General features: G+C 44.8%; 2 protein-coding genes across 2 annotated transcripts in view; one reads left to right on the top strand and one right to left on the bottom strand.

The window, feature by feature from the left end:
- Positions 1-1,865, top strand: part of DYNC2LI1 (dynein cytoplasmic 2 light intermediate chain 1) — a 43,837-nt gene extending 41,972 nt beyond the window's left edge. The window contains exon 14 of the mRNA XM_032411080.1: positions 1,785-1,865. The gene's annotated coding sequence lies outside the window, so the exon portion shown is untranslated. The remainder of the gene's footprint in view (positions 1-1,784) is intronic.
- The window catches only part of ABCG5 (ATP binding cassette subfamily G member 5), a 26,434-nt gene continuing 6,948 nt past the window's right edge, over positions 1,473-20,958 (bottom strand). The window contains exons 3-13 of the mRNA XM_032411078.1: positions 20,220-20,356; positions 20,033-20,131; positions 15,643-15,775; positions 14,441-14,580; positions 13,726-13,855; positions 13,053-13,266; positions 12,765-12,970; positions 11,825-11,963; positions 7,501-7,686; positions 3,251-3,363; positions 1,473-1,930 (exon numbers count right to left, since the gene is read on the bottom strand). Of these exons, the coding sequence (XP_032266969.1) occupies positions 1,737-1,930; positions 3,251-3,363; positions 7,501-7,686; positions 11,825-11,963; positions 12,765-12,970; positions 13,053-13,266; positions 13,726-13,855; positions 14,441-14,580; positions 15,643-15,775; positions 20,033-20,131; positions 20,220-20,356 (1,691 nt within the window). The 3' untranslated portion in view covers positions 1,473-1,736. The remainder of the gene's footprint in view (positions 1,931-3,250; positions 3,364-7,500; positions 7,687-11,824; positions 11,964-12,764; positions 12,971-13,052; positions 13,267-13,725; positions 13,856-14,440; positions 14,581-15,642; positions 15,776-20,032; positions 20,132-20,219; positions 20,357-20,958) is intronic.

Genomic DNA, 20,958 nt, shown 5'->3' with positions numbered 1-20,958 from the left:
CACTGTCCATTTTTTGACTTGAGACAGACTATCACATGTTGAAAGTCATTGTTTTTCTAAGATGGTATCACTAACATTTAATAGCTTGAAGTCACGTGCTATGTCAATTTTCCAAATGTTTCCGAGCTAGAATGAAATTCATCTGCATATGAATAGTAGAAATGTTTCCACTTACAGTGCACACCCATATCTTTAGTAAGTTGAAATCAACGATTTCAAAAGAGGTTCCTGTGGGACTCTCTTTGAACTACTTTAATAGATTATCATCTGCAGAACTGTCTATAACTGATGTGACATATATAATCTGTAAGGCATTATGTAACTATTACACCATAATCATCAGTGTCAGAGACCTTTTATAAAAATTGACAATATTATTCTGGTAATTTGCCAATGTCTCCAGATCCTTAAATACAGTTCTAAGAAATAGAATTTTACTGTGGTTTCCTTAATGAAATGATCTTTTCTGCTATGAGACATTTCAAACGCTATAATTTATCATTCTTTACAAGTTAGGTCACAGCAACTGAACAAGTTCATGTACTAAGATGTTCTCCCTCAGAGTTACCATGGTAACATTGAGACAGGGTCTTTTCAGACTTGTATGTGAATTACCTGAATATCAGTCAGAAAGATAATCAGTCATTTAGTATAGAACCCATTTTTAATCATCTATATACATCATTTCATCCCTAAAAATATGTAATACAAGTATCTCTATATTTATCAGCATTCTTTCTCTTTACGATTCAAGAACCTGAATTTTGTGTGTGTAACCTGGTTCTTCTTAGTGTAAATACTGTGTCAGCTGAACAGCTTTTCTGTATGGACTTAAATAACCCCTCCTCTCTAGCCTTAAAGATGTCATTTCTCAGTGCATACACTTTATCCAGTAACATTCACTTTTGATTTTATAAGTAAACTAAGTGAAAAGTGGAAAAACAGCAAACTAATCTTTAAAGACATTACCTGAGGTCTGTCTGGTATGCTGTGATCTCAGTTCAGCCCATTACCGCAGGTTTTCATTTTTATCTCCCAAAAAATCACCAGGTGCTCTGTATCAGGGGTCTTCATCATCCAGCATCTGTCCAACATCCTTTCAGTGTGACTGGGTAACTCAGACCCTCATGTGGACATGTACACATAAATGTGGGTTTTTCAATGATAAAGCATTCCCACCCATCCCCCAATTTTGCAGGATGCTTTGCTTCACTCAAACCCACAACTCTTTTTTGTTACTTACAGTCAATAACCACTCAGATTTTCTTTTTAACAAATCTTTTATCAAATGTAAGCATAATTTTGTTTGTAAGCATAATTTAAAAAAATTTTTTTTATATTTAAGTAGTCTCTACACCCAATGTGGGGCTCGAACTCACAACCCTGAGATCAAGAGTCGCATGCTCCACCAACAGAGCCAGCCAGGTGCCCTGTAAACATTTTTTAACTGACCTATTTTTCTGTGTCTAGAACAAAGAAAACAGTCACACTAGTCTCCCATAACTTTATGAATTATTACTATTTACATTTTTGGACCAGCTCACTCACAGTTTCCAAATAGCACATGTCCCTGCAAGTCGGAATATCATTCAAAGCCTGCATGGATCTGAGGGGCACAGATGGAGTTAAAAGACTTAAGATGTACTATCACGAAACATGTGGCTTTCTTATTTCAGACATTCAAAGTAGTCCTGCACATCTAGGGCTTAAGGTCATTTTAGCAGCAATGTTCTTTACTATCTGCTAATGAGATGATCCCTTATTTTAAAAACAACTATTCCTAGGATGACAAGAACTGGGATAAAGGCATACAAAGTCAGAAAGTTTGTTGTGAATCTGGATGTTGCACCCGGGCAGATTCTCTCAATGAACTGAATTCCTTGAGTGAAGGCACACATTGGATTAGTTGTCACAGAACCATGTGAGCTGCCTGCAGGGAAAAGATGGACAGTATCAGATATGATGATTCCCAGGTACTGTCATCAAGTATTTACCAACTGCGCCCTGAGTACCCTTCATCATGAAAGATATAGGACATTTAAGAGACCCTGGAATTCATTTTTAGATGAGACAATAGTGAGTGTTCTGGATCCTGGCTTCATTTGAAGATGGAAATGGGTTTGTTTCGGGGTGCCTGGGTGGCTCAGTCATTAAGCGTCTGCCTTCAGCTCAGGTCATGATCCCAGGGTCCTGGGATGGAGTCCCACATCGGGCTCTCTGCTCAGCGGGAAGCCTGCTTCTCCCTCTCCCACTCCCCCTGCTTGTGTTCCTCTCTCGCTGTGTCTCTATCAAATAAATAAAATCTTAAAAAAAAAAAATGGGTTTCCATTTGGAGTATAAACTCATTACCATAGTACTGATAAAAATCATGATCACTTATGATCATCTAGTACTGAATATCCTAAGGTTACTGCTATTACCACCTAAAAATATTTAGAACTACTAAATTCTGCCCTGTTCTTGTTCTTTAGTTGCCTTTGTGAAGTGGCTTGGAATTTTCATGGCCAGAAGGACCTTGTTATACTCCCACTGCCTCTCATGGGATTGGGGAACAGACTTTTGCCAAAGGTGGCTTTACTCAGCTATATACTACATACATTTTTAGGGAACAAGAAGCCACTGCAACCTGCTTCAACCTGTTCTGTTCAGTATGTACAGAAACTGATTCTGGGTGCCTGAGTGGCTCAGTCGGTTAAGCATCCGACTCTTGGTTTCAGCTCAGGTCTTTATCTCACGATCTTGGGGTTGAGCCCCGTGTATGGCTCTGCGCTCAGTCTGCTCTAGGTTCTCTCCTTCTGCCCACCCCCCACTTGCATGCAAGCATGCGCTCTCTCTCAAATAAATAAAATCTTAAAAGAAACTGATTCTACCCAGAGTATACTGGAACTAGAGTTTACCTTGGTGTACATTAGGTCTATCATTTTTCTTTAAAGATTTAAGTAATTTCTACCCCCAAACTTACAACCCCAAGATCAAGAGTTGCATGCTCTTCCCACTGAGCCAGCCAGGTGCCCCAGGTCTACTGTTTTCTAAAAACATCAGAGTGGCCGTAAGCTGTTGGCCTTTGACAGGTGACTAACTTGACTTTTATTTTAAAAATCAGAGAAACTGTTAGACTTTTATTTCAAAACAAGGTTTTAAATCTATTATAAAATACAGCTTTTACTTAAAAAATACATTTCCCTCAGGGAACTGCTTCCTCAGAGTAATATGTAAAAAAAAAAAAAAAATTCCAAAATAGAGTACTTACCACAAGTGAAATTCTGTCCATAGAACTCATTGACTATAGGAATCTCCGAACAATATTTTTGGAATGTAAAATAACTGAAGATTTTAAAAGGAATGGACAGGTCTTCTGTGTTTCTAAGAAAAAAGAGAGTGAGCTGAAATTCAGTAGGCCCTGGTAACAGCTCCTACCAGATGAAAAGAAAGGCAACTCTCATTTTATGTTTCCCATTTTGAATATAGTTTTCATCTCTCATTATAAAAATTGTGCTCACTGTGAAAAACAAACAGTACTGAGAAGTACAAAGATACACCACTGCCCAGAAATAACTATGGTTAACATTTTGGTGATACGTGTAACATGTATTGTGTTTATAAAATTTTACGTTAAGTGGAATCACACTGTTCATGCTCTTTTCTAACCTGCTTTTTTTCAACCAAACAAACATATGTGTCAGGCAGCCTTCCAACTCAGTAAGCATAGCACTCCATCATTTTTAATTATAGCTCGGTGGTCCATTATAGTAGAAATCTTAATTTAACAATCCCCTGATAATGGATTGGTGTCTGATTTTTTTTGATAAGCACCACTGATATAAACATGAAAGAAAACACACTTAACACATCACTTTAGAGGAGGATATTTGTGATTAAACAGAGATTTGAAGGAGCTAGTGTGTGAAGTGAGAATTAACTATGATACAAGGGGAGAGGACGGAGAGAGCAAGCAGGTTTTTGCTGTGAAAATGAACTCTGGGGCGCCTGGGTGGCTCAGTCGGTTAAGCGGCTGCCTTCGGCTCAGGTCATGGTTCTGGGGTCCTGGGATCGAGCCCCACGTCGGGCTCCCAGCTCCGCGGGAAGCCTGCTTCTCCCTCTCCCTCTGCCTGCTTGTGCTCTCTCTGTGTCAAATAAATAAATAAAATCTTTAAAAAAAAAAAAAAAATGAACTCTGTCCCCTCTTCAGTCTTTTTGCTGACCTTATGGCCTCCTCTGTCCACTATATAACTTCTATAAATCAACAAATATGTATTAAATTCTTTCTATTTGTGAGGCACTAGTTCTAAGTGCTTGAGGAATTCAAAAGAAGTGTCCTACCCCTAGAGAACTCACAATGTAATTGGGGACATAGAATATATATCCTTAAGACTATAAAAATACACAGTGGTAAACGATTTGTGCCAAGTATAATAATCCAGCACCACATGTCCATGACATTCTTGTACTTAGTATTTATGGTTTTTACCTATTCCCATGTGACCCCCAAACCCCATGACTTTCAGTTATTGGCAATGTTCTAAGGCACAAAATTCAATCCGCCCACTGAGAGGCTGCTAATTGGAAAGGATAGGTAGGAACCTGGGGAAGAAGGAGGGAAGAGGAAGGACATTCTAGGAAGGAAGGACAGTATGAGCACAGGCATGTCAAGGACTGCATATGGGACTGAATGGGCCAGAAGGGCTGGAACAGAGGATCTGAAGCTGAGTTTGGAATGACAGCCAAGAACCTGCTGTTTTGGACCCTTGCAGTGGGTTGATGTTGAAAGACCATAAAATCAGTGTTCTAAGAAAATTAATGTGGCACCAGCAAGTAGAGGGACCATAATAAGGGCAGATTAGGAAAAGCAGAAAAGCAAAAGGGACACGGTGACAGCAGTAGTTCAAGTATAAGATGACAAAGGCCTGCTACAGGATGATGGCCACGAGAGGCTGGCTGCCTGGCTGGCCAGAAAGTTACATCCTTGAGGTAGGAACCATGTGCCTTTATCTTGTAGTGCACCACACAGGGTGGAATACTGCACGTAGAGGCTCCACATGCATTTGTGGTTTGACAGCAAAGAAGAAACCCAAAGAAGATGGTGACTGTTCCAGTGTGAGGGCAGTCCCGGGAGAGAGAGCTGTCATTCATTCACTCGATTCAGCACACATTTTCTGCAAACCTATTTGGTTCAAGGCTGTGGGCCAGCCACTGAGAAGAACTGTAATGGCGAATGAGGCACAGCTACTGGCCTCCAGAGGCTGCCATCCTTTGAAAGGAAGGCTGCAACAGAAGCAGCCTATGACGGGCTTTCAGAGAGAGCTGAGCTAGCCAAGGGAACAGCAGGCAGGCTTCGTGCGGGTGGCAAAGGGACACAAACAGGTCTGTGAAAGACACGGGGGGACAATAAGGCTACGTCATAGAAATCCTGGGAGTATTTCAGAGTGGAAGGAACCATAGATCTAAATTTATTGACACGGGACTGTCCACATTATATCGTTAGATGCATACTTAACTCCTTCACAATAGTACAATCTCATTTTCATTAAAGATTACATAAGAGGGGCGCCTGGGTGACTCAGTCGTTAAGTGGCTGCCTTCGGCTCAGGTCATGATCCCAGGGTCCTGGGATCGAGCCACGTATTGGGCTCCCTGCTCCACAGGAAGCCTGCTTCTCCTTCTCCCACTCCCCCTGCTTGTGTTCCCTCTCTCGCTGTGTGTGTCTGTCAAATAAATAAATAAAATCTTAAAAAAAAAAAAGATTTAGAGTCTAGCAAGATACACAACAAAATTTAACTGAAGGTTGTGAGACTTCAGTAACTTTTACTTTCTTCCTTATACACTTCTGTATTGTGTACAGTTTCTCCCCCAAAGAACTTGCATTATTTTGTAAGTAAAAAGAACAAAGCTATTTCTGTTTGTGTTTAAAGGAGGAGGCAGCCAAAAATGCAAATGTTGCAGGCAGGCAGTCAGGAAAGGCGATGACTTGAGGGAAGAATGTGAACTTTATGACTGGGAGGTTGATGTGGCTGGCCCCTGAAGAGAAGAGTTTCAATTCAGTGATGGGAGTGGAATCCAGGTGAAGCCTGGATGTTGAGGTTTTGCAAAAAACCCAGGAGCCTTTGGTAATGCGGGCCACTGCCTCTCTTTTCAGAACAATGAATCCCCTTTTTCTACAAACCAAATATACAAAATAGTGCCAGACTGATTGGAACAGGTAATGATTCAAACATTCAAGAGGAGATCCTGCCCAACGCTGGATCTGTACCTTGCTGGCTTGATTTGATTTGTGCATTTTTTATAGATGCTAACAATCACTTAAGCAACACAAATACATTGTAATAACGGCATCATAAACATAGTCCTCCTTAACTGATCAAAACCAGCTCACTTTGCTTTATAATATTTCACCCTTATATAACTCACTACAGCTTATGAAGTGCTTTCCTGTTGATTATCTCATTTGCTTCTCCTGTTCCCTTGAGGCAGGTGGGGCTGAGATCACAAGCTCCATTTTATAAATGAGGAAACTAATTGAGATAGAAAAGTGATTTGCCTGTGGTCATGTGGCAGATAAGTGGTAGAGGAAGTCTCTGACTCTTGGGTCAGTCCTCTTTCCAGGGAGCTGCGTGTGGCCTGGGTCTTCACAGTGGCTTGACTATAGCAAAGTCAAGTCCAAGCTGAGTTTTCTTACCCGAACATGGATTGCTCTGAGAGTTAAATAATTAAATATATAAATATAATTACATATAGCGGATGTGCTGGAGCTTTTTTAAATCAAAGAACCAGCCACCTTCACATTTCCTCAGGGACCCATAGAGTACTTCTAGATCCCGCTCACATCACCTGCCTGCGACCACTGTCACCCTTCTAAAATTTTCCACCCTTTCAGCTACTGCTTTTTTAAAATATATGTATGTGTGTGTATATATATGTTTTTTCTTGCTTATAAAGTGCTTTATTATAAAAATTCACAAAACAAAGGAAAATACAAAGAAAAAATTAAAATCAATTATTACCCATAGATAATTACGGTTAACATTTAGTGTGTGTTGTCCTTCCAGTCCTGATATTTTCTTGGTCAGTCTTTTATCATGCAAGCTCTTATCTGACTGTTCTTACTTCCTAAAAAAAACTGGGAATTGAGAACCAGAATAGAGACACTCCACAGTGCCAGGGCAGGAATGAATTAAATGCATGCTATTTACCTTGTAATAATAGGCTGTTTTTCCAGAGGATGGATTGGTTTTCCTCCTCTTGTTACTACATGTGAATCCTATGAATAACATGCCTAAATTGTCATTTCCTGATTTTCAGTGTGAAGACATTTTACTGAACAAATGGTAAACAGATCTAAATAATGATAAGCAAGCACTAGAAACACTCCAGACCATAAGGTAATACATACCTTTAGCCAGGATCACATAGCTCTCCTCTGCAATTTCTCTTTTAATTTCTTGTTACCGAGTGATCATTAACCACAAATCATCAATGAAAATCCTTTGAATTGTCGTATCTTACCTTACTAATCCAGATCCCACAAGTATCCCAGCAATGCAGAGCAGAGCCACTATGCTGTTGACCACATTTGGGTTTTGGACCATACCAAGTAGCATAAGAGTTAGAAATTCACCAATTAAGTGGGGGGCCAAGAGAGCAGCAGAGAAATATCCAAATCTGGCAACCTCAGGATATAAGCCCAGAGTCCTAGAAAAACATAAGGTCTTTAGTTTCCTCTCCAAGGATTATTTAAGAAAAATACCACACGTGCCTTCTATGAATAAGTCCATGGTGGTCAGTGGGTGGGAAGAGTTTGCAGGGTAAGCCCAACTCCCCTTTGAAAGGCCTTTTTGGAACACAGCCAAACTTTGAGACCATTCATTAGCACAGATTGTTTCTGTTGGCTCCAATTTAGTGTGCCACCTTTTCGCTTTTACAGTTCCTTCAGTTCTCAGAGGAAAATATTAACGCTTGGGGCGCCTAGATGGCTCAGTCGTTAAGCGTCTGCCTTCGGCTCAGGTCATGATCCCAGGGTCCTGGGATCGAGCCCCGCATGGGCTCTCTGCTCGGCGGGAATCGGCGGGAAGCCTGCTTCTCCCTCTCCCACTCCCCCTGCTTGTGTTCCCTCTCTCGCTGTCTCTCTGTCAAATAAATAAATAAAATCTTTAAAAAGAAAAAAGATTAAAAAAAAATATTAACGCTTGAACAGTGGTCACAACCGGGGCAATTAGTAGAGTGGTTGAACTCGCCAGGCTTCTCCATAAATAACCACGTTCTGCCTAGCTGGCACTGCCCCTACCCTAGCTAGCCTACTCCCCCAGTGCTAAGGGCTCACTCAGCCTGCTTCTCTGCTCCTCCATCCCCGTTATGTGGGGTTGCTGCCAGCGTGTAAACCCTTCACTGCCGCCATCCTCTGGTGAATTAGCCCTCCCAGGTCTGTTCCATTCCATTCTTGTCTTTTATTCTACCAGCCCCTTCCACTGATTTGATCTTCATTTTCTTGTAAACAGACCTCCCTACATCCATGCCCCTTAACTCTTATATTCCTTCCACTAAATACACTTCCCTGGTGATAGCATGTCCTCAACAACCGTTAGACATGGTTGCTCTTCTTCCATTTGTAGAGTAAGGAAAAGGGAGTTGGCATGTCTTCTATGCAAAGCTCCTGACCACTCTCCAAGGCCATCTATCTTTCCTCTTATACAAATCATTAAGTTTGCTTGTACTATTAATTCTCTTTCCCAGTGCAATCCTTTGTGGCTTTTATGACATTCTCTCACCTTTGATGATTTTAGAGCATCTGGACCATGGTCAGCATTCCTGTCCACTATCATTATCCTCAAGGTCTTTTTAACCTTCCTGATCAGTCATCAACATCAGTGCCTCCTAATTAGGTAACCTGATCAGTTCCAGTGGTTCCACCCACCTAATCTTCATCATTCACCAAATCTTGAACTTAAATGTTACTCAGAACTCTTCCTCTTTCCCAAGATTTCAGATTCTGAAAGTGCTCTCTCTGATCATGGCGTCCCTCCTGTCTCCTATTTCCCCAAACCCCAAGCTGCCTCAGGTCCTTACCCCCTTCTGCTATTCCTTGCTTTTACCAATCCCCACACCTTGGGAGCCCTGTTCTTTCACTTAAGTTCTCTCCCTGAAGGTGTGCTGAACAGAGCATATTACTGTACTAATCAGATCCACTCTGCCTCACCTGACTCCTAGACCCCTAATTTTTTCTCATTGCTTATTGGGCTCCAATGGCATGTCCCTCATGTCTAATATATACCTCTACTTTAAATTACCCTCTCCCCAATGTCAAACTCTCTCCCCAGTGCTCAGTAAATGGATTCATTTCCCATTTTATGAATTTCTCACTATCTTTATCTTCCCTAACTTTTCATCTTCCATGTCTTGTGCTCATTCTCTCTCTCGCTCTCTCTTTTCCCCCTATCTTTGCCAAGTGGATCCTACCTACTTGCTCCTTGATTTTATGTTATCCTGATTCACCTATCCCTACCCTGCACTACCCTGGAAACTTGATCTGTGAATTATTCTCTTTTGCTATAGTTTCATCAACTCTCAATCTAATGGTTTTTCCTGACGGTCTTATTTACCATATCCTAAAACATCCATTCCCTGAGCCTGAGAACCATGTGAGCCGTTGCCTTCTCGTCATCCTACCCTATACCGCCAAGCTTCTCAAGCAGCATCTGCTTCTTCCCTCTCCCTCCTTACTTGTTCCCTTGTGAATCTGACTTGCACCCCACCACTCTACTGAAGCTCCTTTTGGGAAGACTGCCAAAGACCTCCTAATCTGATGCCTCATCTCTGTGAAGCTCTGCAATATGAATGGATATACTACACCTCCTTGAAATGCTCTCCTCCCCCAGCTTCTCTGATGCTGCCTGGTTCTGCTTCTCCTTCTCCCTGTCTGACCACCACCTCTGCTTCTGCCATTGGATCGCTTTCCTCTTCCCACCCTCCGAATGTGCCTCCTGAGGTTTACACTCAGACTGCTTCCTCCCCTTCCAGTACTCTCTCCTATAAAATCCATTCCCAGGCCTTTACCCTCTCACTCCTCTTTTTCTTTCTGCTGCAACCCACCACTCAAACCTCAGATTGACATGTCCAGTCGGGTGTCCTGTAGCATGCTAGATGCAACGTGTTCAAATCCATTCTCTTTCCTGCAAACCTGATAATGATGTTGTCACCATCCCACTCCCTTAGGTGGAAAACTCAGGCATCATCCGTGACTTTACCACCAACAAATCCCCTCAGTTTCTAAGCCCATTCGATTCTACTTCCCCAGCATTTCAAAGTGATCCCCCCCTTTTGTTGCCACTGCTGCTCTCTCCGTTTGGGCCTCTGCCTTTCCCACAGACTGTTGCCAAGGCTCCTCACTAGGCTGTCCGCTGTCTCTGCCCTAACTCCAGTCTGCTGCCAAGGTGTGCCAGCCTCACCCTCCAGAGTCCAACACAGATGGGCCACTCCCTGGTTCAAAATCCCCTATGTCCCATTATCAAGTCCACTTCAGCCCCTTAGCCTGGCATTCCACACCTCCCCCACTGGAGGGGCCAGTCATATCCTTCACTACTGCTTCCAATCCTTCATTTCCACAGCACAACTGAACCTTTTCTCTGGAAAGGTCTTACGTGTTTTTGCTCCTGAACTTATGCCCTTGCTCCCTTTTCTATCCATTGGAATGATGCTCATCTCTCAAGTTGTTCTCTCAACCAAATGGGCTCTTGTTCTCCTTTGTAATTAACTGGGATAATGGATGTGAGATGGGGAAGATACTTACCCCATCTGTACTTCAGTTTGCTCCTTTACAAACAAGGATGATTATAGCACCACCTTTACAGGTGATGATTGCCATCGCCCTCAGTGGGGAGCCCACCCCCCTGCTTACTCGGAGTAAGTGGTTCTGCCTCTGTCACTCTCCAGAATGATACCAACTTCTAATCACCTACACCAAGACCTTCCCACTCTTCATCTGGGAGCTCAAACTTACTAGACCCTGGTTTGTCTTTTACTTATGTATTACTCAGTTCATAATAATTATTCATATCATGTGCCATGGGTCTGTATATTGGCTATGTCAGGAGCACCTGCTCATGAATCCCACGGCCTGAAGAAAGACAGCATCCCAAGCACTGCCTGAAGTTCTCTTTGGACGACAAGCTGGGCGCCACTGCACTACTAGAGTCACAGAATACCAGGTACTACCCCCATCTTAGGGGAAAGTCATGGGAATTAGGGAAGCTACTTCTCCCTATGGTGACAGATCATGCAGATAAGTACACGTTTTCGGATTTATATTTTTGAAAAGCTCTAAGAGACAAAAAGCAGCACTGTCTATACACCATCGCTCAAAACCTAAGAGCATCAGGGATGCTTCGTGGTGCCCCAGTGCCTCTTCCCGCAGCCCCTCTCCCATTGCTCAAGCCCCCTCACGCCAGCCCGACCGTGATGTCACAGGCGGGTTGCCGCTCCAGCTGACAGGAGCCCAGAAGCCATGCTCCATTGAGATTCGGCAGCTCCTTGCTGCCTCTGCACCTGGATCCCAACGACTTCAGGGCAATCTTCTCTGCCCAGACCCTGCAGAGTATGTGAGACATGCCAGTCCCTGGCACCATGTAGTCCTGCGGGTCTGCTCTCAGGTCCCATGTGGCCCCGGCTGGGTTCTTTTATTTGTCCGGAAGCACAGGACATGGTACTGGGCATTGATGGGCAAAGACAGACCTCCAGGGCCAAGAGGGAGTTGTTCACCCTGGAGCTCCCCTCCATCAGTCCCACTGGCCATCTGGAACTTGCCAGGAGAACTGAACACCTCTGAACACCCCCTTACCAGTAGCACACACTGCTGAATATCACGGTGGCAAGGACACTGAAGGGGAGCACGTGCAGCACGTGGGCCAGCAGCATCTGCCACTTCTGGTATAAGCCGTCTTGGCTCTCCTGGTCGCTGACAGCTCGCAGCACAGGAACCGGGCACAGAAGGCAGGTTTCAGAATAGCCGGTCACCACACAGCTAAGGGAAGGAGGGCTAGCCCAAACTGAACTTGGGTTCTGTCAGGGCTGGGTGGTGGGGACCAGCTGGGGCTCCCTAGTCATGGAAAGAGGGAACCTGCTATCCATAGAACTGTAAATACTTCCCACCACAGAACTCTTTATCTGAATTACAGTATGGTTGCAAAAGCTGTCAAAATTTATTTCCTTCCCTCTAAAGTCAGGGGAGCGTTGTCACAAATTAAAGAACACATGTGCAAAAGGGCCATGAATGATGTGAGGTAGTTTGTCCTCTTTTTGTGCAGGGTCTTGGCACAGAACATCAGGCAACTAGGGATTGCTTCTGGATTCTCACAGAGTTTGAAAATTAGGTGCTAGCTGTCCTAAAATTGGCTCCAAAAAGAATAGTGCAAAGTTGGCAGGTATCTGGGCCCCCAGGGGCTGCACATCCTAATGGCGAAGATAGGAATACCAAGAATGATCTTTTAAAAAACCCTTCCCAAACCCTGCCCCATCAGCAGCTCCTAACTCCAGGTTTCCCTGGATCCTTAGACCCTCAGGGAGATCTACTTGGTGAACTAATTCACACGAAGATGTTAGTAACTCAGTAGTTAACCCTTCCGCAGGGAGAGAATCTGGAGAAGGCCAAGTTTAGCTCAGCAAAGTACTCTTATAATGACGGAGTCTTGCAAGATGCCGGCTGGAGAAGGGAGATAATCAGGAAGAGAGGAAGTGCCCTCCCCGCCCCCGGGGTGCACCTCCTGGGCATGGGCACTCACACAGATTCACAGCGTTGAGCATGCCTGTGTATGGGGTGGCACCCACAAGCTGGTATAGGAGCCCCACGCGGTCCTGGACAGCACCCTTCAGCACATCGTTCTGGACCCGCAGAAGATAGAAGATGAGGAACAAACCCATGATCAGATTCTGAACGAGACGCATCATCACCGCCAGCTTATTTCTCATTAAGTTCCTCGTCACTCTCCTGAAAGCCAAACAACCCTGTTTTAATTCTTTTTCTTTTATTGGTGAATGTCTAACCACCTAAAACGGGGTGGAGCTCTTACCTCAAGAGAACACCCAGTTTAGAGAGAGCTCCAGGAGAATCTTTGGTTTTGAAAGGAACCATTGGTAATGTTTTCAGGTGTTTTGTTCTTTCAATATTCTCCAAGGTTTTGCGATAAATTGCTGATTCTTTGTAGGCAGATTCAATCATCTGAACTCTCTTGTAAGTTTCTATTTCCCGTTCTTTGCTTTGGGTATCCACTGATATCAGGTCCACTAATTTTTTTTCCCAAAAGAAATGACCCATGTGTTTTTAAATGCATATATATGCACAATGGCTAATAATATGTTTCATCATTGATTCAGGAGTACTAGCTAATGCCTCATCCCATCAGAATAACACCTGGTGATCATGCCCACCTATAAAATCAGAATATTTTAAAGCTACCAGCAAGGCCTTGAGAATTCAACTGGGGCTGTCTGGGAGGATTTAGAAACTCAGCTGATTTTTCTCTGACAAAGTGGACATGCAGCAATTTAAGAGAGGTCCCCCACCTCATTCTGATAGGTCATCTATGGCAAGTTAACTGACCCGGCCAAATTAACTCCTTAAAGAGTGAAATCACCAAAACAAAAGCAAGAATAAAATCCACTAGTGCTGTTGACATCTAGGCAGAAATCTGAGATGATAAAATTGAATGAACATTCATGATGGGAAATGTGGAAAAAAAATACTATAAATGTCAAAAGGGTTTGAATGTTCGGGACAAGGGTAACTGCAGCCACTGAAGAAATCAAGCATTTCCGCTGGTGTTCCACAGAAAACCAGCTCTCCGTAGCTCAGAATGGCAATTTCATCAAAGAGCTGATGAGAAAATCGATGGCATTAGTGTGTATCAGGTCACCATATCCTCTGGAGAATAAATTTCCAAGCAGTCAGTCCCTGTTGATCCCAGCCATGCATCAGGATTCTTACTGTGGCCACTGGAGACACACAGAGCATGTCCCTATTTTTCTTAGCCTGCATTGCCAGTGTGCATCGTGCTGCATCTGGCCTGGGCCCAGCATCACATCTGGAGTGGAAAAGAACTCCTGGACCTGGCCAGTGGTCCTAGGTTTGATCAAGGACCAGCCATGCTCCTGAGTGAATGACCTTGGACTAGATGTTTATTTAATCTCAGATCCTTGACTCAATTTTGCATCATTTCTAAGTCTCCCTCTTTTCTGTAAAGTGACAATACTGATACCCACCTCATAGGATTGTCGTGTGGACTAAATGAACTAGTGCATAGAAAGTATTTGGTACATGGCAGGTGCCCTTCCCATATCAGGACCTATTGGCCCCAAGGGCCCTGGTTGACAAGTACTAATCTCTACCTCACGATCCCCAGCTCAACACATACATCTACCCACCCTTGATGAGTTAAGCAGGAACAAGATTCCCCCTCACCTGGAAGAGCTCGGAGCGTGGCTGGTGGATGGTGACAATCACAATGCGGTCCCTGTGAGCCAGCTCTGCCAGGAGGACAACGATCTGATTTGCTGTCATGCAGTCCAGGCCTGTAGTAGGCTCATCAAACAGCATGACCTCTGCAGGCAAGGAAGGGTCAGGTTTCTGAGTCACTGACAAGACTGGGCTATGGACTCTAAGCTCAGAATTTTGAACAGTTCCTTATGGAGACGTCCTACCCCATCCCATCTTACCCTATCCAAACAGTGCACCGTGAGAAGTACCTGCATGTAAACTGGCTTTCAGCCGGAGCCCAAGGGAAGGAGCCTGACCTCAGAGGACCCACCTCCCAGCTCCAGAGCACATCTTGGCCTTAATCCTTGAGGGGAGAGGGCTGCAACAAGATACTATGGACTGTTTGGACTCTGCCCAGAGGACCATGACAAAGAACAAGGGCTGGTGAGTGGGCACCAAGTTGTTTTCAAAAGGCTGAGAAGAGGCTGGTTAAAAAGACATAACCTCACTTCACGTGGAGCATTTTCCAACACTAGCAGGGTCTTTGCACGGCAAAAAACTCTGCCCCATAAGACAGTCTGAGCTGGGATAGGCATTTAGATTCTTTAGAGGGTTCAACTGTGGTTATTTCTACCCAGAAGGTGAGAAGGGCTCTTAAGAGCATCTCTCTTCTTTGCCTTCTAGTGACCAACCACCATCTGAAGAACAGGCAGTCGTAGTGTGCCCCAGTGGGGAATCCAGGTGCAGCACGTCCTTTTCCAGGTGCTTGTAAGAGCTGAGATTTCCCCAGTGGTGGGGAGAACGACCAAACCCGGCAGGAGAGGCAGGTGACTGGCTACCCCATCTTGATAGCTCCTCCCTCCAAAATACACACTTTTTTGTGTATCATTCAAAGTCCTGCTTTAATTCCTGCCATTTCTTAAAGTTCTAGGCACACCAAAACTCATTGGCTTTCCATAGCCCCCACAATGCAGTGTTTCCAAGTCCAAGAGCTGTTTTGTACTTGGAGAGAATAGCATCAGGAACTATGTAGTATTTCCAAAGAAACTGGGTCCCCAGTTTGAAAAACCTCAGTAATGTCAGTTCCACACAAACCCCTTTCCAAATGGAGACTGTAAAAAAAAAGGACAGAAAATGTCTGCAGACACATGGAAGATGCCCAGGTAGCAGTTCTGGGACCCACTTACTGGGATCCTGGAGGAGCTGGGCTGCGATGGAGACCCGGCGCCGCTCGCCACTGGAAATCCCCCCAAGGTTGTAGCTGCCAATCAGTCGATCTGCCACGTGGCTCAGACTCAGCTCCACCATGACTGCGTCCACCTGTAGGAGACACAAAGTCCAGGAAGGCTGGTCACTGCTGGATTGCTGCTCCAATTCATGGAGTGCAGATGGCATGGGAGAGGTAGCATGCTTCCCTTGAGTGCTCAGGCCACTTTCAGACTCACCATACCCTAGGGCGAACATGCCTATTACGATAAAACCCAATTTGGTCTAAGTCATAATATAATACATGTGTCAGGTTAAAATAAATAACTGTTTTTCAAAAGTCTCTAGAGCAGCAAAAACTATATTTGTTTCAGGGAAATTCACCAGGACAATGGAGAGGTCATTGGACTCCTATTTTCAGATGCTGCATTAAGTCCAGCATACAGAAAAAGCCCCTTAAGGCATAGGTACAATACAGGTTTTTTTTTAAGTGTTTGGTTTTTGAAATTTTATTATAAGTGTTTTATATGTAAAAAAAAAAAAAAAAAGTCCAATTTGGTTTGAACAAATCTTGGCTACCCTTAGGTAACCCAAATAAGTCCTGGAGTCCCGTGTGGTCCAATCTCAGTGTGATTTTGCATCAAATATAATCCAGCTACCAAAAGTAATTAAAAACAATGCCAGTCTTTATTTGACTCTCTGAAAACTTTCCAGGGGGCCCAGTTTATAACCTGCAGCCACACTTAATGTCCTGTCCCCCACTTCTCCTCACTTTATTTATCTTAGACTCTGCCACTCCCTGAAACCATCTCCTTACTCCTCCTCCTCCTCCCTCAACTCCCCCACAACAGTAACAACTAGAAAAGTTCTTTACTGACTTTCTAATCAAGAAAGTTGGCCTTTCCCTTCCCCTCCTTTCCTTCCTCAGCTTAGCCTATCTCCAGAGACCTTTTCAAAAATCTCTCCTTCTGGCCCTGCCTTGCTGATTACCCTTATCTGCATAGGGCCCTGAGGAAAGGCGCTAGAAACAGACTGAAAATACTTATATATATGGTAATGAGTTTCGTTCCCATATACCTCTAATGAGATTGTGTTACTTTTATAATGAAAAAAGAAACAAAACACTGCATTAAAAAATAACAACAAATAGGCTGAAGTAAAAGAGGGGATATCTGTGGAACAAAGTTCCAGTGGAGCCAGGGGGTGGGATCAGCAGCATGGGTGAAGTTTGACTAAAAGAAGGAACACATCTGAAATAGATCCAAAGGAGTAACAAGGTTAAAAATATATAAATAAACCAGTATGATTTATTCTGGAAAAAAGAGGGTTCTCCTTTTGCCATCAGAATAGAAGGATTCTGGAATTGAGTTTTGCTTGACATGGCCAGGTTAAGGTGCCCACCAGCCAGGGCAGATACCTGCGCATCCCTTTCATCTGCTCTGCAACAGCAAGAAAGGAATAAAGCTTGCCCCTCCAGGCTCAGAAGGGATGGACAGAGAAGACATGTATTTAACCTGTTTCAATGTCCCATGCTCTTTCCCAAAGCCTCTCCCATGTTTAGCAAACACTATTGGGATTGCAATTCACAGTGTCTTAGAAGGAACCCTTGGGATCCTTGGGATGCACTGGGATCATCAACCTCTATGCTGTATGTTCTCAGATAAACTGACTCATTCCTCACATCAACTCCAGGAGAGATACATTATTAAACAGATCCTCAGAGACGTGCATAACTTGCCCAAGGTCACACTATTAGCAAGTGGCAGAGATGGGACTGAGAGAACTGTCTGGGTTCTCTCAAGTGGTCCATGAAGCTCAAGGATTAGCCAACAGTCCAGCAGACACAGCCTGCCCACGTCAAGCACAGCTTTATGTTCAGGTTCTTCAGAGGAGAGATCTGCTGTGCTCTGTCCTCTATTATCACCACCACCTCCCTCTCACTAAATTACTTTGTCAGGATTTTACACCCTGTGGACTGGATTTGCTCAGAAAGTACTTTCAAGCAGAGAGAACTTTTGCAGGACTTTTAGGGACTGCCAGTGCCAGAGGAACATTTACCAGAGGGAAAATTTTTTTTAAGTTTTATTTATTTGACAGAGAGAGCACAAGCAGGGGGAGCGGCAGAGGGAGAGGGAGAAGCAGGGTCCCTGCTTAGCAGGGAGCCCGATGTGGGACTCGATCCCAGGACCCCAGAATCATGACCTGAGCCAAAGGCAGGCGCTTAATGGACTGAGCCACCCAGACGCCTCCAGGGGGAAAATTTTTGCCATCAATCGATTTCAAGGCATCCATGAATTTTCTGAATATTTATGCAAACATGTGCATTTTGTGGGGAAGAGCTCGGTGGCTTTCTTAGGTTCATTCTCTCAGTGGGATATGTGAATATAAGTGGATCACCAACTCAGAAAAATCTGTTTATGACTGCATTTCTGCCACCCAAATACCAATAGGATCTTCTCCTGCCCTTTTTAGAGACAGAAATACTAAAGCAAGCAGAGAGAGTCTGCAGATGGACTCCTCTGTCACTCACCATCAGGGCTACCGAGTCGTGTGAACATGCCTGTGCTCGGTGTGGGCTGAACTTGACCTCCATCTTCTCTCATCACAATGGAGCTCGGGAGATCCCAGGAGCCCAGGGAGTCATGATGGTGCTAGAGGGCCTGGGTTCACATTCCAGCTCTGCCCTTCCCAACTGTCTGGTCTTAATCTTGTGTGTCGGAAGATAATGCCTCCCACATAGGGATGCTGCCAAGGATGCGGCGAACTACTGTGTGTGAACAAAGCCTGGCTGATGCCGGCCGGCTATGAGAGTTCAGAGTACAGGCACACCCTGTTTCACTGCGCTTCACAGCGCATTTTCTACAAACTGATGGTCCGTGGCAACCCCGTGTCAAGCAAGTCTACTCGCACCATTTTCCCAGCAGCATTGGCTCACTTCGTGTCTGCGTCAGTGAAGTATTTTTAAATTAAGATAAGTATATTGGTTTTTTTTTAGACATAATGCTAAAAGACTGGCTATTAGTGTAAACGTAACTTTATGCACTGGAAAACGAAAAAACTCACCTGACTCTCTTTATTTTGGCACTTGCTTTATTGCAGTGGCCTGAGCCACACCTGTAGTCTCTCCGAGGCGTGCCTGTATAACCCAGTTGCAGAGTAAGGGCCTTGCAGTGCCCTCTGAGCACTCTAAGGCAACCTCCAGGAAGGAAAGAGCGCTGGGCACCACTGTGAGGCTGATGGTCCTTCTTGAGGGCCACGCTCCGTGCTAAGACTCCTCTGGAGTAAAAGCTATCCTCAGCACTGTCTAGGACTCTCAAACAGAAGAATGACCTTTACTCACCTGGACATTATTATCAAACAAATCTTCTGGTACTTGGGACACAGCTTAGACCTAATTTCACTCTCCAAGCCCTGTCTGAAAGTCCAATGCCAGGGACAGACTGAGCGAGTCCCTGGTGACAGACTCAGCAATGCCTGATAAAAATGGTGTACCCTCAGCTGATATGGAGGATTTCCTTGGAGCCTCAATGGCATTAAAGAAGGCCAGCCCTGGAGCCTGAGCTGCGTGCCCAGGTGGAACCTCACTGTGGCTTTGCTGAAGCCTCGGAGGCAGATGTTGCCCATCTCTGGCAACTGGTCTGGGGGCTCTGAGGGCCTATTTCCCAGGGAACTGTACCTGCTTTGTAGGTGGCACATCTATGTATCCTTAGTTCCCTGTTTCCAGTCCAGACAGAAATGAGGCAACATTTCCAGGTAAGGTCCCCATGGGCTTACCTATGACTACTTCCAAATTAGATACATTTAAAGGAATAGATTGAAACCTCGAAAGAGTAGACAAGTCAATAATTCCTTCCTTCATTAACTTAATCTAGTTTGGATGAGGCACATTCAAAATGCCTCAAAGAAAGTTGAGAGAAGTCTCAACAGGGCAAAGTACAGTGAGGAAAACAACCATTTTTATTCAAAAACAGTCCCTAAACCAGCGCCATCCAGTAGAAATATAATGTAAGCCACATTTTAGAAACAAGTTTAATTAATTTTAACATATTTAACCCAGTGCAGCCAAAACACTACTATTTCAACCTGTAACCAATATTTTAAAAATTAGTAAGATACTTCACATTCTGTGTTTTCAGACTAAGTTTCTAAAATTCCGCATTTCCCATTCATAGCACATCTCAGTTAGGCCTGGCCACGTGTCAAGTGCTCAAAGCCACAGGTGACCAGTGGCTGCCGTACTGGACAGCACAGGTCTAGACTAAAGGGATGAGGAATGAAGGGGGAATGGGCAAGCGGAGGGAAGGGAGGTGCAAAGCCCCCGCCGGGCGGCCCCCTGAGGAACAGGGCCGCAGGAGGCCCGCGGCTACCCACCTTCCTCTGGAAGACGCCCTGGGAGCTGTGGCGCCCAGCCAGCAGTGCCGCGAAGCGCAGTGTCTCGCGCACAGTCAGGTTGCTCAGCAGTGTGTCGCTCTGCGGGAGAGGGAGGCGGGAGGCATCAGCGTGACCAGGCCGAGACCAGGCTGCGGGCGGCTGGGGCGGGGGCCCGGGAAGTGCCCACCTGCTGGACATAGGAGAAGCAGTCCTGGAACTGCTCCCTGCGCAGTGGCCGGCCGTTCACAACCACCTCCCCGAGGAAGGTCCCCGTGCACCGCAGCCTCCCGGACATGGCATCCAGCAGCGTGGTTTTCCCCGAGCCTGTGAGACAAGAAAACAAGGCCCGAGAGGACTCCTTCCATGAGGCATTGCTGGGCTGTCCCCAGACCCTCGGTGTACCCTTGGTCTAGCACCGACTTGCTCTCTCCATAGCGCCCTGGGTCAGACTCTCACGGTACCAATGAGTCTTTCCAGCTTGTCTCCTGAGTCATAGAGGGACAAGCCATTTCTTTCACCCCAGTCAGGACTGGAGGGGCTTTGTCTGCCTGTTTATGGGCTTTTACAGCTGTTTTGAGTTGAAAAAGAAAATACAGGATCAGAATAAAAAGAAAACCTAGGCAGTTTGGATCTAGGACATCTGAATTTCTTTCTGAACCCCCCCCCCCACCCAGGGGTCATCTGGTGGTTCCTCAAAGTAGGGGACACTACCTAGAGCCTTGATACGAAGTGTGATCTGAAGACCAGCAACATTACCTGAGCACTTGCTAGAAATGCAGAATATCTCAGGCCCTGGCCCCCTGAATCACATTCTGCTACCAAGATCCCTAGGTAATTCCCATGCATACCAGAGTCTGAGAAGCACTAGCCTCGCAAGTCCTTTAGTTTTTTTTTTTTTTTTTTAAGATTTTATTTATTTGAGAGAG

Source organism: Phoca vitulina, unplaced genomic scaffold (genome assembly GCF_004348235.1).
Source record: "Phoca vitulina isolate PV1807 unplaced genomic scaffold, GSC_HSeal_1.0 scaffold12, whole genome shotgun sequence".
Lineage (NCBI taxonomy): Eukaryota > Metazoa > Chordata > Mammalia > Carnivora > Phocidae > Phoca > Phoca vitulina.
The sequence above is the reverse complement of the archived record's forward strand: the minus strand, read 5'-3'. Positions and strand labels throughout refer to the sequence as shown.